This window comes from Anabrus simplex, chromosome 1, assembly GCF_040414725.1.
Source record: "Anabrus simplex isolate iqAnaSimp1 chromosome 1, ASM4041472v1, whole genome shotgun sequence".
Classification (NCBI taxonomy): domain Eukaryota; kingdom Metazoa; phylum Arthropoda; class Insecta; order Orthoptera; family Tettigoniidae; genus Anabrus; species Anabrus simplex.
In genome coordinates, this window is record NC_090265.1 from 559,018,114 (window position 1) to 559,036,547 (window position 18,434).

General features: G+C 38.7%; 2 protein-coding genes and 1 long non-coding RNA gene across 3 annotated transcripts in view; 1 reads left to right on the plus strand and 2 right to left on the minus strand.

Moving 5' to 3' along the window:
* The window catches only part of LOC137496941 (uncharacterized), a 179,830-nt gene that overhangs the window by 12,388 nt on the left and 149,008 nt on the right, over nt 1–18,434 (minus strand). The gene's annotated exons all lie outside the window — the stretch shown is intronic.
* LOC136869641 (uncharacterized) overlaps nt 489–18,434 on the minus strand; it is a 60,370-nt gene continuing 42,424 nt past the window's right edge. Inside the window, exon 4 of the mRNA XM_067144864.2 lies at nt 489–2,088. Coding sequence (XP_067000965.2) covers nt 1,889–2,088 — 200 coding nt within the window. The 3' untranslated portion in view covers nt 489–1,888. The remainder of the gene's footprint in view (nt 2,089–18,434) is intronic.
* The window catches only part of LOC136869658 (uncharacterized), a 94,313-nt gene continuing 89,954 nt past the window's right edge, over nt 14,076–18,434 (plus strand). The window contains exon 1 of the mRNA XM_067144865.2: nt 14,076–14,209. The gene's annotated coding sequence lies outside the window, so the exon portion shown is untranslated. The remainder of the gene's footprint in view (nt 14,210–18,434) is intronic.

The window sequence follows — 18,434 nt, forward strand, 5'->3', positions numbered from 1 at the left end:
GATATACCTTGAAAATATAATCCTGTTTTTGAAAGCATCTGAAAAGAGAGAGGCCATGGTAATAAATTAAAAAAACTTCGTAGTTTTGCTTGCATTCCAGTGCAAAATATTAGTCAATATTTTTTCAAAATATTTTCAAAATAAATCCACTGACGTTCTGAAAGCTACCTCAATGTTGAAACACATTCAGAATAATAACATTTGCTTGGTGTGAAAATGGGACACCGATGGTAGGATTCAAACCCACATCTCCTGAATGCAAGCTCACAGCTACACAACGCTAACTGAATGACCAACTCACTCGGTATAGAGGTTAGAAACTATTCCCCTATGAAATTCTTACCATTATTTGGTATCACTTTTATAAGCATATCCACAAAATTTCAAGTAAATGTTATAATTAATATTTTAGGAAGTTCCATGTGAAACAATTGTTATCATAATCCATTAGTATTTTGTTCATAGGTTCATGATCCACGTCACTTTAAATTTGCATTTGGCTTATAAGTGCAATGATTATTATTGCCATTTTGGCTTAAAAATCTTTAATGCGTCTCTTTTTCCCTTTCACACAAGATACAGAAATTGCTATGGATGTACACTAGTATCAGTTACATACACTATGTGATCAAAACTATCTGGACACTCCCAAAAACATAAGTTTTTCATCTTAGGTGCATTGTGCTGCCACCTACTGCCAGGTACTCCATATCAGCGACCTCAGTAGTCATTAGACATAGTGAGAGAGCAGAATGGAGCGCTCTGCGGAACTCACAGACTTCGAACGTGGTCAGGTGGGTGTGGGTACGACGAATACCCTGTGAACATCATCTGCCAGCGTGTGTAGTGCCAACAGTAAAATTCGGAGGTGGTGGTGTTATGGTGTGGTGTCGTGCTTTTCATGGCGGGGGCTAGTACCCCTTGTTGTTATGCGTGGCACTATCACAGCACAGGCCTACATTGATGTTTTAAGCACCTTCTTGCTTCCCAATGTTGAAGAGCACTTCGGGGATAGCGACAGCCCATCTTTCAACACAATCAAGCACCTGTTCATAATGCACGACCTGTGGCAGAGTGTTTACATGACAATAACATCCCTGTCATGGACTGCCCTGCACAGAGTCCCAACCTGAATCCTATAGAACACCTTTGGGATGTTTTGGAACGCCGACTTCGTGCCAGGCCTCACCGACCAACATCGCTACCTCTCCTCAGTGCAGCAGTCTGTGAAGAATAGGCTGCCATTCCCCAAGCAACCTTCCAGCATCTGACTGAACGTATGTCTGCAAGAGTGGAAGCTGTCATCAAGGCTAAGGGTGGGCCAACACCATACTGAATTCCAGCATTACCGATGGAGGGCGCCACAAACTTTTACGTCATGTTCAGCCAGGTGTCCGGAATACTTTTGATCACATAGTGTATGTTTTGTGTTTTGCTTTATGTTTTGTTTAATGAGCATATTCACCCCACAAAATTTGCAATGATACTCCTAAAATACAATACAGTATTATATGTTTAATGAGAATATTCACCCTCAAAATTAAACTAATTGTAAATATATGTACTATTATAAAGACCCCTGATGTGGCCCCTCAAAAAGGTGTAAAACATGCCTGGCTTTCCAAATTTTTAATAAATTATGTAAAAGTTTGATTTGATCACACTATTTTTTCTTGGCCGTAGTCAATACAAGCAACGTATTTCCTTTCCACACATAAAAAGCGGTACAATACTACTGGTATTTGTTTCACAAAGCACTGAACATACAGAATACACCAGCACTGATGATGATGGCACAACACTGAGAGATTAAAATTCTTCTTAACAACTGGAGTCTCTTCATCACTTTGTGTCTAGTTACTCTAACTAGAATTTACACTTTATCAAATCAATTAGTTGTCTTTTGTTGTTTGAAATACAATTCAACAAATCTCTCCATAGCTGCAGCTTTTCTCTCTTCAACCGCCAACCGCTGCTCAGCTACATCAGCAAGCCGGCTCAGAGCAGATGCTGTGGCAGCCTGGTGTTCTGCTAGTGTAGCATAAGAGTAATGATGCCTTGCACATCGTTTCTCGGGTGATGCGGATTCTACAATACAGGATATTGAATTAGAGTGACAGCATATTTTAGCATACAAAGCTTCAGATTATATGAAAAATAAATATAATTTGAAATTTTAAAATAATTTTTGGAAGTCATGAGTTTGATCCAAAGAAAGAGGAAGTAAATTAATCAGCATGGAAGGTAAGAGTATGACATGAAATTCATGACACAAGAAAAGTGTAGCATGGCATCATATCTATTGTGAATCTAAAGATGTTCAGCAAGATCAGCCTTATAAGAAACTCCCCAACACAAATTACTAATTTAATGGATGATTTCATCTAATGCTATTAAGTCAATGGACACATATTTCATAATGAATAAAAATGTACTGTACATTCCAAAGAAATATATAACATGCTATTTTATCATATTTACAATAAAAAAAGCATCTTTAACTTGTAACCATGATATTGAAAGTATGGTACAAAGTTTATACATAACAGCCAATAAATTATCACTTGTGACCTCCCTGCCAACATTTAATTATTAGGGCTCCTAATTATCTGTGTATACAAATAAATGCGTATATGAGTAATCAGCTAACAGTTTCTCAATTGCATGTGTCAGTGTTGATATCTCTTCATTTTCAACTCATAACACCAGTTCAGACAAACAAACTGTATGACAAAAACACCAGCTTCATCACACACATATTTTATTACAAACTGTTGGCCACAACTACAAATCACACACATCCAGCAGTTCAAACAATAATAAAACAAAAACAAAAACAAGGTAGGCCAATCGACTCAATTTCTTCAGGGAATAATACACCTGAGTTACCAACACATAACCTTAATGTAGATTTCTCACAACTAACACAAGATATATATGTATGATATTATTTTTATGAGAAAACACAGCATTCCAACACTCCCCCCTTTTCTCAAACATTTTTTTGGAAAAAAAGGACTACACTTCAATCAGTTATCCCTTCATTGCAATCCTATAAGCCTACAGAAACTCTTAAGCTTGTTGCTTGATAAATTCTTTGTGAGCAAGTCTGCAGCATTTCTCTCTGATGCTACATATACAAACTCAATGAACCCTTTTTCTACTAGTTCTCTACAGACATGATGTCAACATGTTTTGATCTTTCACTCACATTATCATTTTTGCTTCATTTAATTGCTGCTCCACTGCCAGCAAAAACTTTACAAGGTGTATCCATAAACGTTTCCAGCCCTAGCTCTGATAGCAAATCTTTCATCCAAGTTACTTCTCGAGATACCTCTGCCATTGCCATGTATTCAGCATCCATGAGCAATACAACTCTGTTTCTTACTATACCAAGACACTGCTCCCCCTGTCACTGTGGTTACATACCCACTCACTGATCTCCTTGACTCAGTATCTCCTCCCCAATCCTCATCACAGAATATTTGTACGGACTCTTCACAATTTTTAAAACATAACTTTAAATCTCTAGTACCACACAGATATCTCATGATATGCTTCACCTCTTTCCAAGCTTTAATCTTAGATTTTTGACAATTTTGGCTAACTGTAAACCAAGTAAGACTATTTTACCAAGCGGGTATACAGCAGCTGAAAACGATGAGCAGGACTTTATTGTAGCATGCATCACAGTGCAGTAGGAAGTTTGCTATATTTGTCAAGTAATATTATACCTAACTCAGATTTTTAACTATTTGGATAACTTTACGTATCGCAAATGCAATGTCAGGTCTAGTATTACTTGACAAATATAGCAAACTTCCTACTGCACTGCGATGCATGGTACAATAAATTCCTGCGCATCGTTTTCAGCTGCTGTATACCCGCTTGGTAAAATAGTCTTACTAGGTTTACAGTCACTCACGGAAAAATCAGCAAGTAATGTCTATGTACAGACTTTGACTCAACATAACTCCTTCTTTTGTCTGTTCTATTTTTATTGACAGTAAGTTTGTCGCTTTCCCTAGATCTTTAATCTCTAACTCATCTGCCAAACTTATTTTTACCATCTTAACAATCTCTTTGTAACCTATTTCTTCCTCATCCAACTTCCTGTTGAACCACAGTTCATATGGTATCTGAAAATTTATTGCTGAGGATGGGCACCTATTTCTTAAATAGACTGCAGTCATTACCACTTCTCCCCAAAATTCCTTTGGTAACCCAGACTGGATCAATAGACATCTAACAGTATCAAACTTCGTTCTATTCTGCCTCTCTGCTAATCCATTTTGTTGCGGAGTGTACAGTACAGACCTCCTATGAGTAATACCCCATTTTTGCAATTGTGTTTGAAACCCGCTACATGTGTACTCTGTAACATTGTCAGATTGTACTACATTAATTCCTACCAGTGTTGCCAACCCATAAATCTTTTCTCCGCTAAATTTTAGTTGAAAATCCGCTAAATTCTGCTAAATTTCGAACTGAAGCAAAATATCATATACCAGTTGTTTTAATAAAAGAGATTAATTAACTCAACACTCACAAGTTTCAGAACAGGAGTTTATCATCATCTCCTCCGCGCTCTATATGCTCTGAAGCAGATGTGCTGAGTTGAGGTCCTGTGGTTTCATGTGAAGCCACATGGTACTATTCTTTTTCAAATAATATGCTGGCAGTTCACAGCAGCAAAGATCATACGGAAATTTTCAAATCTATTTTGAAATTATTTTCACTTTTATTACTGTTTTCATTGTTTTCGATAAATGCAGAAAGAATTAATGTCAAACAATTTTGCATTTATATAGCACTGCCAATAGAGGCACCATCCGCATTTGACATCACTGGGAAGCTCAACCAATTAGTCTTTTAAAGTTTAATTATTTAACTACTCTTTACGAAATATCTGACTAGTTTTTAACCTTTTCTTTCGATGTACCAAAAAGAATCTGATGTCAAAAGAAACACGATATCAAACACGACACTACCAGGCTCATCGATTGTAACAAATACTGTACTGACTGAGGCTGCGGGCCAGAGCTGGTCTAGAAAACGAGTGGTAGTATGCAGCATAACTTCAATACAACAGGAATAAGTTAGTAGACTATTATGCCGTACTAAGTTCTATCTTTTTTCTCTCCTGGTGATGAAAGATGATATTGTTACCGCTGAAAATCGCTAAAAGAAGTTTGAAAATCCGTCAAAAAATCCGCTGTCCGCTAAATGGAAAATTTATCTGCTGTTCCATTTAAAAATCCGCCAAATTTGGCGGAAAATCCGCTGAGCAGGCAACACTGATTCCTACTCCATGCAACTTTTCTACCTTTGCCTGATACCTATGAAACACTTCCAACACTTCATCTTTATTTTTCACACACACAGCCACATTATATCTGGAGTATTCATCAATCATAGTTACAACATATTGAGCTTTCCCAAGTGATTGTGGACTAATTTTTCCCAACTACATCAGTGTGCACAACATCAAGTGGTTTTTCTCTCTTACATTCACAAGACTTACTGTAGGTACTCCCTTGTCACTTAGTTTCCCCTGAATGCATACAGAACAAGTATTAATATCATTACTTCTTTTCAATTCTAACATAGGCAATTTAAACAAAGCTTCAGAATGTGCATGTCCACATCTCTCATGCCACAACCTAACCTGTCCAACACATTTAAATGCCGCATTGTTATTACATTCTTGATCTATCATTTGGTCACAATCACTCAAAGCTGCAATATAATTTCTTCCCTCTATCTGTACTACATATACATCATTCCTCCTGTTTGCAATAAACAATGTTTCATCTCCATTCTTATCTACAACTGCTGCTTTCTCATCTGCAAATCCTACTTTGAAACCTTTTCTGGTTAACTTATCAACGAATATTAAATTCGCACCCAAGTTTGGCACATACAATACATCTGTAAATGTAATTGTCCATCCTGCTGACATTTTTACTTTTACCTTACCAGCTGCCCATAGATCATAACACAAGTTACTCTCGCTGAAAGCCAAGAGACTTTACCTTAGAATCAACAATCAACATGCTTATTTACACACAACTTTAGCATCGCCCCTTTTGACCAGCATGTCAACAAAACCTGCAATTCGTAGTAACGCCTAAAATATTACATCAAATGAGATGGTCCAAAGGAGTCCAATATCAATTCTGAATATCAACTACGAGCTACCAGCTTTCACACCATCATTAAAGTGAAAATATTATACCATATGCTAATGACATTTATCTTACGCATGCAACTGATTGTTCATCAGTCATAAGATTACCATTCAAAGATATTTTAAATCGTTAATGTTTATCATCACGTTTTAACAAGACTACATTTGATTTGGTAATCTGGAATGTTTCTTCATCATCAACCACCTGCTAATTAAATATTGCTGTATATCAACTTCCTTAAATCAAAAGTTCACAATCAACTGTTGCAATATTTACTTTACTCATAGTTTCAAGTCTTGTAAAGCTATCAGTTTAATAGTTTTTTTACTACATGTGAATTCTTATTCATGATCTTTTAAGATTCCTTCTAATATTTTAACATTAATTCATAATTCAATCAGGTGCCTGATTTTATTTTAAGGTCAAATCATAGCTGATGATACCTGCAAAATTAAGGCGAAACATTACCATATTTTAAATAACATGTCAACGAATAATTTAACAAGGACAAGATCCTAATTGTCTGTGTTTAATGTATTGATTAGGTGGATAAAATAATAACTTATTGTTATTATATAAAGTCAAATATCATCAATATGGGTCCAAAATGATTTATATCACATGTAATTATCAAGGGCTCCGACTGACTTTGATAGCTGTGAAGCTCACAGTGGAATGGAGTGGTGATGCAATTTCACCTCATTATATCGTGCAGGCTACAGTGCGCTGCTCGCCTATTGGTCCACCATGCCGGAGGGGCGGTCGCAGATTGGCTGTTCTTCAGCCAATGACTGAAGCATTAACGAGCCCAACGTATGTCGCTGACCTGCCTTGGCGGAGACAGGCAACTGATCACTCGTTGCTTTTCTGGTCTACCGCGGCCAATGTGTCCTCCAGGATTTAAGGCTTTCAGGACTGGAAACCAGGCTTTGTTTAGCCGTTCAGATTCCTCCTTATGGTTGAAGCTGTTGGTGTGTTTCAGGATTTCAATGGCTTCCCTTTGTAGCCAGGCGTAATAAGATACAGTAGTTGACAGCCTTTGGTGTAGTTGTACTGTATGTCATGGCCTGCTAGCAGCGACTGATGATCTTTCTCCTTATCCCAGCCAGCTATGTCAGTTATGCTCCTTCAGTTGTGTGCCAATGCTGCATTTTGTAGTGCCCAGATATAGAATACAGCAATTGGGATTGATAAGGAGAGAACCTATCTATTTGAAGATGTGGAGATTTTCCTTGTCCTTTTGAGTTTTCCTGTTTGTGCTTGTTTCCTTCTCTATTGCTCCTGCTTCTGATGCTGACCTGTGTTGTGTTTATACTATTACATTTTCCTATTCATGTTCCAATCTTTCTACTGTATAATATATGACTTGGGAAGATGAAAGACAACACTTCACTATTTACTGCAGTATGATGGTGATCATGTCTGCAAGTGCTACTAAAACATGGTAAATATTCTGTACACATAAACTGTAAGCACTGTGCTCTGTTAAAGAGTAATTCAGACTTAGTGAACTTACAGTTTCAATTTGTAGTTTTAAATAGCTTTCAATTCTAATTCGATAATTACACGAGACAATAATTATTAGGTTTTTTTGTTTTGTTTTTGCTAGTTGCTTTACGTCGCACTGACACAGATAGGTCTTATGGCGACGATGGGATAGGAAAGGCCTAGAAGTTGGAAGGAAGAGGCCGTGGCCTTTATTAAGGTACAGCCCCTGCATTTGCCTGGTGTGAAAATGGGAAACCACGGAAAACCATCTTCAGGGCTGCCGACAGTGGGGCTCGAACCCACGATCTCCCGGATGCAAGCTCACAGCCATGCGCCTCTACGCGCACGGCCAACTCGCCCGGTACAACATAGTTTATAGCGAAATACTTTTATTACAACCTTAAAAGTTACATCATACACTTCATACATTTACAGTGATATATCAATTTGAAAACTGTATAAACAACAAAATTCAGTGTGTTGTATCTACATTTTAAGTGACAAGTATTGTAGATGAGTAAGATAAAGTTCTAATCCAATACCAAAGCAGTTGAGATCAATACGAAAGTGACTGAAATGCACCCCTACTGAAACATCAGACAATAGCCACATACATAAAGGACACTAGAAACACTTGGTAATAGAAAAGAAAGTTATAGCTTTTGCTGGTGATAATGCTAACACTAATTTTGGTGAAATCAAAACTGCAAGCCTCTTGAACATTTTTAAAAATTCAAAATTGGTAGGAATTGTTTGTCCAGCAAATGTGCTGCACAATTGTGTGCAACATGGTTTTTATTCCAAGTTGAGGACTGATAATGATTCAATTATTTTGAAAATACACAATTATTTTTCCATTTATACGGTATGTGCAGAGAAGTGTACAAAACACGCAAGTGGCTCTGTGGATGTAGATCTAGGAATGCGCTTTTTTGTTTGGCCTGTTTATTGTTCAACAAATAAAGAAGTGTATGGAATTCAGCTGGGTGCACAGACCTTGCTCATTTGAGTGCAAAAATAAACATGAAAATTCTCATGCACACAAAAACGCGCGTATTGAATTCCCTATGCTAGTGTTGTCTATAATTTCCAAGATGAGAATAATTAATATGTGATACAGTAGAACCTTGATTAACAGAGATAATGTGGAGACTATTGGGGTCAATTCGGAAACAATTATTTAAAAAAAAAAAAATCGGCCGGTAAATGCGGTACACATTATTTCTATGCTTCTCGTCATACCCAGGTGAACTTTGTACTATTTAAAAACCAAGAATAGTGCTCGCATCCTTCAATGTTCGCAGTGCAGTAAAGTTATTATGAATTTTACTTTTGTTCTACACTAACACAACCGGCCCCGTGGTGAGGGAGTAGCGTGCCTCCCTCTTGCCCGGATACCCCGGGTTCAATTCCCGGCCAGGTAAGGGATTTTTACCTGGATTTGAGGGCTGGTTCGAGGTCCACTCAACCTACGTGACTACAATTGAGGAGCTATTTGATGGTGGGATGGCAGCCCCGTTCTAGAAAGCCAAGAATAACGGCCAAGAGTATTCGTTGTGCTGACCACATGACACCTCATGATCTGCACCGCCACTGGGCTGACCAGTGGTCGCTTGGTAGGCCATGGGGTTTGGTTTTGTTCTACACCAACACCCAGGTGAACTTAGTGCTATTTAAAAACCAAGAATAGTACTCGCATCCTTCAATATCAGCAGTGTAGTAAAGTTACGGTATTATGAATTTTACTTTTGTTCTACACTAACAGATTAGTCTAGTATAAAATTTATTCTCGGTTACAGGGGTTCTACCATATTATTTGTGAAAAAGGAACTGTACTAAGAACTTTTAGTGAAGTGATTTATGTACCTATGTTACTTTATTGCTGATTTGACATGAACAAAAATGTTTTTGTGAACCCCCTAAAAATTTTGTCATGAGCTGCCACTGGTTTCCAGCATTGAAATCTACTTTTTTTTTTTTTCTCAAAGTACTATTTTGAGGATGAACTAAGTGAAGCTAGGTCATTGTTCACTAATGGATGACAGTTTTCAACAATAATATACTGGACTTGGAGAAAGAATCAAATTCTGTAGCTGAATCATTTCTGTATTAGAACTCTTGAAGGAAGGTACAAGCACAATAATATGCCCTTAAAAATAAATGCAATACTTACACATAAAAAGGTAGCTCACTCATAGGAGTGTGACAGTTGTGTATAGTTCTGCTACTGAATATCTACAGAAGTGGTTAATTCAATATCAACAGTTCATACCATTCTAGTGGATGCAGCTTTCAAGAATTCCTCTTTGGGAGGATGTTGGAAATTGTATCACATATCTCAATGAACAAACAAATGTAATGATATGTTGTGCTTTGGACAATTTTGTAATTTTACAACATTTTTGAAAGACTATCAAAGGAAACAAAATCAACCAGCAGCGGAAGTGTGGTGAGCATACTTCAGTCAGTCATCTAGTGTTGTTTATCATTCTGAACTGCTGATAACTGTTGAATTCTTTTTTTCTATCCCTATCCTGGACTAAAGATAGGAATATATTAAAAATAAAAACATAAAAGGTGTGCCCAGTACAATTTCAAACACTTGAAATGCCTGAGCTTTTATGAATACTTGTTGGGAAACAGAAACTGTTAAGAGAAATTTCTTCATCCTCCAAATATTAGCGACATAAAAGTGTAAAAGACGATGAGACAATTGAGTGCAATGCTGATGAATAAACTGTCAGCGTACTGCATATTTTAGTGTTAAAATAACCACAGAAAGTCACTGTTTTAGTTTAGGGTAGTTTTACATGGCTTATTTTTAAGTCGTAAACTGCATGATTTTATCAATAATGTATGTCCTATCTTTTATATGCACTGTCCTCTATACCCTATACTCAAGGTTATTCGTCTATTAATGTCATTCCATGCACAAACAAGGATGAATATAAGTGATAAAATACTAGAAACATGAGACAAATACACAAGGATGAAAGGAATCCAATAGTCAACATAAGTAGTTGGAAGGAGCAAATAAGTGATAAATATCAAGTCATATATGAGGGGTTCACACCAAGTCTACTTAAAAAAAAAAAGGCTGATGTAAAAGTTACAGTTACTGCTCTATACAATGTCATAGTGAGAGTGAACCAAGTGATTAGTTCATTTGCTGCCCTAGAGCCTACAACTTTGAAAACAACAATTGTAGATAATTGTTTCCATCACAGCTACACCAAACCAAATCCATGTTATAGTGGTAGTATATTACAATAAGAATAACCAATGAAATAATGAAAATGATTAATGATTTTGAATCTCCTGGTGAAGAATATGTTTTTCATTCATTATCTGAATTCTTGCAAGGGAAGCTATTGGATCTTCCGATGGCAATCGTCGCAAAGCTTCCTGGAGTGAGCAAGCAAGAGAGAGTAACTAGAGTGAAGAGCAGCATTTTGAAAGAAACAACTTAATTCCTTTTCAAGTATAACACTGTTACCATGTGTTTTCTTTTTCAGGTAGTTTATACATTTACAGTATTACTCAAAATTAGTTTTGGCATACCCAAAAACCTAACAGTTACAACTTAACTGAGTCAAAACTGAAAAGAGATGGCTTCAGATATTACAAACCAACATAAGTAGTAGTCATATGACTCTTTTTTGATCTTTGCTGATATCTGTTCCTAAAGGAGAATGTTTTAATTATTCTTCGCATGAGAGGAAAATCCAGGCATGTTAAAACGATGTAAAATGGCTTAAGCAACGTTCGTCCCCAAATTACCTAGAATTCCATCTTGATAGTTATCAAATGCAACATATCACAATATACTAATTAACAAATTATCACCAACATGGCTGAGTGGCTGAAAAAACAATATTCTTTTCAAGGATAGCCAGTAAAGGGAAAGAAGCCTGCATACAAGACTTGACTTAATGAAATAATGATTGAGCATGGGGATTTCTACTGTCCAACCTGGACCTGATTCCAACAGAATGAATATGAGCACACTTAAACTACGTGTTATGAGCAGGAACATGAAATTCAAATTAATTACATTGAAAAGCTGTGCTGCCAAAGTTTTGAACACATACTGTAGGAGAGAACGAATAGGAGAGCGTATATTCTTATTCTTACAATGAAGAAATTGAAGGGCATTACTACAAAAACGACAGACATACAAAAAACGTGTGTGTCAACCTGGGCCCAGTATATGGAAAACCAGGCACTGCCTGTCACAAGCTAGGACAAAAGGAGAGTAATAAGAGGAGTAACACCTCTTTTAAAAAAACCCTGATCCACCGGGCCCAACTGGTATCATCTTGTAATGGCCCTTGCCAGGATTAATCTTCCATGTGCCATGTATTTTTCTCTAAATGCCACACCACTTACTGAGGAACTGCACACAGATTTAAAAATATGTTATATCACTCTTAGAAAGAGAAACATTTGACATGCAGTACACTATTTTACTCATAAAACCATACTTTACATGCGTTCGTAAGTACTAGATAATTCACTTATTAATAACTGATTCAATAGGAGGCAGTTTGGGTTTAAGAAAAGTTATTCCACTGAAGCTCAACTTGTAGGATTCCAGCAAAATATACCAGATATCCTAGATTCAGGAGGTCAAATGGACAGTAATGCGATTGACCAATTTAAGGCATTTGATAGGGTAGATCATGGGAGACTACTGGCAAAACTAAGTGCAATTAGACTAGATAAGAGAGTGACTGAATTGGTGGCTATATTTAGAGAAAACAGAACTCAGGGAATTAGAGTAGGTGAAGCATTATCTGACCCTGTAATCTTTACGAAGGGAATTCCTCTAGGCAGTATTACTGGACCTTTATGTTTTCATATATGTGTATCTGGAATGAGAGATAAGGCTTTTTGTGGATAATGTTATACTGTATAGAGTAATAAATAAGTTATAACATTGTGAGCAACTACAAAAAGACCTCAACAATGTTGTGAGATGGACAACAGGCAATGGTATGATGATAAATGGGGTTAAAAGTGATGTTGTGATGGGGTGAAAGTTCCTTAAGAGGATCACTGCAAGTACTTAGGTGTTCATATAAAGAAATATCATCTTTTTCAATTTTAACAAATTACAATCTGCTTTACGTCGCACTGATACAAATAGGTCTTATGGCGACAATGGAATAGGAGAGGACTAGGAGTGGGAAGGGAGCGACTGTGGCCTTAATTAAGGTACAGCCCCACCATTTACCTGGTGTGAAAATGGGAAATCACGGAAAACCATCTTCAGGGCTGCCGAGAGTGGGGTTCAAACCCACTAACTCCAGAATGTAAGCCGATAGCTATGTGACCCAAACCACACAGCCACTTGCTCAGTGGAAAGATCTTCATTGGGGTAATCGCATAAATGGGATTGTAAATACAGCGTACAGATCTCTGCATATAGATATGAGGGTATTTAAGGGCTGTGGTAAGGATGTAGAGGAGAGGGCATATAAGTCTCTGGTAAGACCCCAACTAGAGTATGGTTCCAATGAATGGGACCTAGACCAGGATTACTCAAATTGAGAACTGGAAACAACACAAAGAAAAGCAGCTGAATTTGTTCTGGATGATTTCCATCAAAAGAGTAGCATTATGAAAATGTTGCAAAGTTTGGGCTGGGAAGACTCGGGAGAAAGGAGACGAGCTGCTCGACTAGGTGGTATGTAATTCCAATATAAATTTTTCAGCTAACTCATTCTTGGTTCCCAGTGTTTTGCCCCAGTGTGCCAATTTGGGCTCATCAGTTGGTAACTAGCACACCAACCAAGACACATGGCCAGTGCATATAATGGAGGCCACTGCATAGGCTACTCGGAGCCACAGGGAATGCACTATGAGAGACTTAGTCTCATTCACTCATTCAGGACAAATATTTCAGGTTTCCTACAGGAATCAATATCTGTATCATCTGATGGCCTTGCATGCATTAATTTTGTAAAAGAGACTCAGATTGTGAGGAGGCCTGTTCCATTCCACAGTAGTGGTGATGGTGATTTTTGTTTTAAGAGAAAGTACAACAAGGTAATCATCCTCTCTGAACAAATAAGTGCAAAAGAAATTTAAAATATAAAACAAAATTATTTATTCAACAAAGGAATTTGGAAACGCAGTACAAAATAAAACAAAAAACAATTGAAGGGCTCGGTGGAATATAGTCATAAGCCACCATTTTGTTGTTTTTGAGATGTTCATGCCATCGTATTCTTTAAATTTCCCTCTTTAATATCACACTAAGAAGTTTCTTGTATTTATAAAAGATGGCAGCATATGCTAGGTGGAAGTTCTTTACTTTGCCATCTAGTGACAATTTCAGAACTAACATAGTCATAAGCCACACCAAAATGGCATCGAAATCAAGAGTAAATTAAGATTTATCTCCTGTTCAGAGGACTTTTGAGAATAATGAAGCTGAAAGTGAAGAGTCAGATCCATTTGATACAGATGGTGATGATTCTTGGCACCCATCAAGCAACAGTTCCAGCTCTAATGACAACTTGGTAAGAGTACAGACAAATTTTATCATGGATAACCTCTAGTTTGTGGCTTGTGACTGTATTTTACTCATTTTACTTACTTTACAAATAACTGGTATCTTAAGAAAATGCATGAACAATAGCGTTAGATTTGATAACCATAGAATAATAATTTAGTAGAATTATCAATATTAACAATAATATTTACATAGAATATTATGTGAAAGTAATTAGCAGTTAAATATATGTTGATGTAGCTTATAACTATGTTCATCTGAAATTATCTGAATTTGTTACTCCTAATTTTATAGCTTGAAGTTAGTAGAATGCCTGAGGAATCACCAATGGTATATACCCCAGATGAATGGGTTGATGTGAAGTCAGCAAGTCCAAAACACTTCATTGTGACAAAAATGAAAAGAGATGATTTCAAAACTTTAGGTGATCTCAAGTCATTGCTATCAATACCCACTAAATTCACAACTAGAGATTCAGTTCACTTCAGGGAAGCTACACAATTTCAATTGAATTTCAAAGACCCTTTTCAGCGAGGTACGGGCTGCCTGGCCGAGGCGGTAAAGGCGTGCTCGGTTCGCCCAGAAGGACGTGGGTTCGACACCCCGCCAGGAAGTCGTAAAATTTAAGAAACAAGATTTCCACTTCCCGAGGTGCATATGGCCCTGAGGTTCACACAGCCTACACCAAAAATGAGTACCAGGTTAATTCCTGGGGGTAAATGCGGCCGGGCGTAGAGCCAACCACTCTACCCCATCACATGCCGAGGTTAACAATGGTGGAAGCCTTTATCTTCCACTCCTCCAAGGGCCTTCATGGCCTGTACGGAGGTGACTTTGCTTTGCTTTTCAGCTAGGTGTTAAGCACTGTTATACTACATTAGGGCCAGTTCAGTATGCAAACATTCGCACCAAGGAGAAAGGAAGATTTGTGGAACATGATCCATTTCAGCTCAGAGTAAAAAACAGAAACCAACTCCCTGTCAACCAGAAGAAATTTACTGATGTCATGTCTCTCATGTCATTCATTCCTGTAGACAATCAACTCATCTTCGTGTCCGTTACAGGATATAATGTTGAAGATAATGATGTGGAAGAATTCCCTTGAGATACACATTGTTTTTCTTTCAAGTATGTGTATTCATTCTCAAATATTGTGTTTTCTTAAATTAAGTGTGTTCATTCTCAAATACTGTGTCTTTATAATTAAGTGTAGGCTTATTCATTCTCTAATAATGTGTTATTCTTGATAAATAAAAATTTATTTGCCCTCAAGTACTTAAATTTCTTTCCGGGAAATAAAGTCATAAGCCCATGTTAGTTACCTCATTCATCAAAAATGCTCTTAAATCATATACTAGGGCAAAGTGTTGTTTCACTGTCTCCCATATGTTTTATAACACACACAGGTGTTCATTTATACAAGGAAAGTTATTACAAATGTAGTGGATGATTTACAGATTTGAGCTGAACTTTAATTTGTCATTTACTCAGAACTATGTTATTGTGGCTTATGACTATATTCCACCGAGCCCTTCAATTATAGAATTAGGCCAAAAGGATTACTAACGTATCAACAGGGAACGTATGTTCCCTGAGTAACAGTACACTTGTAATTTATATAACCTTGATAAGTCCACTGTCGCACATACAGCGGATGATGAGATCAGCAGTAGTCGCGTCGTCGGCTAGTATGCGTTCGAGTGTTTCCTGCAGGCCGAGGCTCCGTCTTAGGTCAGAGAGATCGGCGCACTCCATGAGGATGTGGGCCACAGTGAAGTCGGCACCACAAGAACACACTGGGGGGTCTTCCCTCTTTAGGAGAGAAGAGTGGTTGGATCGTAAATGACCTATCCTCAGCCTGCACAGTACTATGGCCTCTCTCCATGAAGGTCGGAAAGAGGACCGCCACACGGTAGTTGTCTTCTTAATTGCTCTCAGCTTGTTGGGAGTTCGGATATCTAGCCACTCCGATTCCCAGGACGCCAAGATGGTTTGACGTAGCTGAGAACAAATATCCTTAGCAGGTACATTGACTGGTCTTGGAGGTAAAAGTACAGCTTCCTTTGCAGTTTCATCCGCAAGTTCGTTTCCCGCAATCCTAACGTGGCTTGGAAGCCACGTGAAAGTGACTCTGGTGCTAGCATCCCTTCACCTGGCTAGAAGGTCAGGTATCTGCTGCACCAGTGGGTGTTGCGAGAAAGAGGTTTCAATAAACTGCAGAGAGCTTAAGAAATCGGTACACATAAGAAAGTGGCTCCTTTCATCACACAGTGCAAACTGCAGAGCCTCTAAGATGGCGTAAAGCTCTGGAGTATACACGCTACATATTTTAGGGAGCGAGATCTTTGTACTCATATCATCAATGACGAAAGAGCAACCTTATTTCCTATTTTAGAACCATCCGTGAAAATAAGTCTCGCAGCCGGATATTGGTGAACGAAATACCTGGAAATACCTCTGATAAACGGAGGAATCCATGTTTACCTTGGGTCCACGGAGCAGATCTAGACGTATATCTGGTCGCAGAACTAACCACGGAGGTACCTCGCTAAGAGTTCGTTCAAGACAACCACCAATATCAATATTCAAATCATGACAGAAGCTATCAATCTGAAACCCAACTGGCCGCGTGGCATTCGGCCGGTCTTGGCACCCCTGGTGGTATTGGGTATGATAGATGCATTGATAGCTTGGATGTAGCGGCATTTCACGAATTTTGACAGCGTACGTGAGGAGTAACTGCTGCCTCTTTATCCGTAAAGGTGGAACTCCCGCTTCAGTGAGTAGGCTGGGAATGGGGCTAGTATGGAAAGCACCCGTTGCCAGCCTTACTCCACTATGGTGAATACTGTCTAAAAGGCTCAGCGTAGATTTTGATGCTGAGCCATAAGCCGCATGTCCATAGTCAATCTGGGAGAGGACCGTAGCCATGTAAAATCATAGCAGTACCGCACGGTCAACTCCCCACAAAGTGCCACTGAGAAACTTAAGCATGTTAAGTCTCTTCATGCAGGCAACCTTCAACTGACGGATGTGGGGCTGCCACGTAAGTCTCTTATCAAAATGGAGACCCAGGAATCTGCAGGTGCAAGCGGAGCTCTGGTTCGGGATACACAGGGCAAGGTCGACAGAAGTGTATAACAGAGGTTTTTGCTGCTGAAAATCGAAAACCGTGTTGCAGGGCCCATCTGTCGACTCGGTTAATAGCTTGCTGTAGCTGTCTCTCAGCAAACGTCACCCTTCCAGAGCTGTAATGTAGAGCTAAGTCATCTACATACAGTGAAGGAACGACTGCGGGCCCAGCAGCGGCAACTATTCCGTTGATGGCGATTGCGAACAGCGTGACACTCAGTACCGATCCCTGAGGTACTCCATTTTCCTGAACGTAATATTGAAAAAATACATTCCCTACTCGGACTCGAAAGAGACGGAGGGACATGAAGTTCTCAATAAACGTTGGCAAATTTCCCCGAAATCCCCACTGGTGTAGTGTGGAGAGAATCCCATATCGCCAGGTAGTGTCGTAAGCTTTCTCCAGGTCAAAAAACACGGTGACTAGGTGTTCCTTCCGGAGAAAGGCCTCCTGAATGGCGCTCTCCAGTCTGACCAGATGATCAGTGGCAGACCGATGAGAGCGAAAACTACACTGGTAGTTAGACAAGAGACCCTCCTTTTTCATGGCCCACACAAGACGCCGGTTAACCATCCTTTCAAATAGCTTACAGAGGCCATTTGTAAGGCATATTGGCCTATAACTATCCAGAAGTTTTGGATCTTTTTACCTGGCTTGGGAATTGGTATCACATTATGGATTTTGTCCGGTCCAGGAGCCGTATCTCTGCATAGCGCGAGTGCACTCCGCAACTCCCACTCCGTGAAGAGCACATTGTAGGGATGCGAAGCACTAGAGGCAAAAGAGAGATGGTGTGCCTCTGCTTCACGCTTAATTGGAAGAAATGCAGGGTCGTATCTCCTAGAGCTGGACGTATCTGCGAAATGTGACGCGATGTGGTCTGCAATGACTGAAGGAATCGTAACTATATTTTTCTTTCTCCATTAATGGAGTTCCGGGTACTGAGGACACATTCTGTACTCCGATAATACGGCGGAGTTTTGTCCATACTTATGATGACGGAGTATGTGCCGTGATGGATGACACATACTTTTCCCACGTAGATTTCTTACTTTCTCCAATAAAAAAACGGGCCTTCGCACACAGACACTTAAATGTG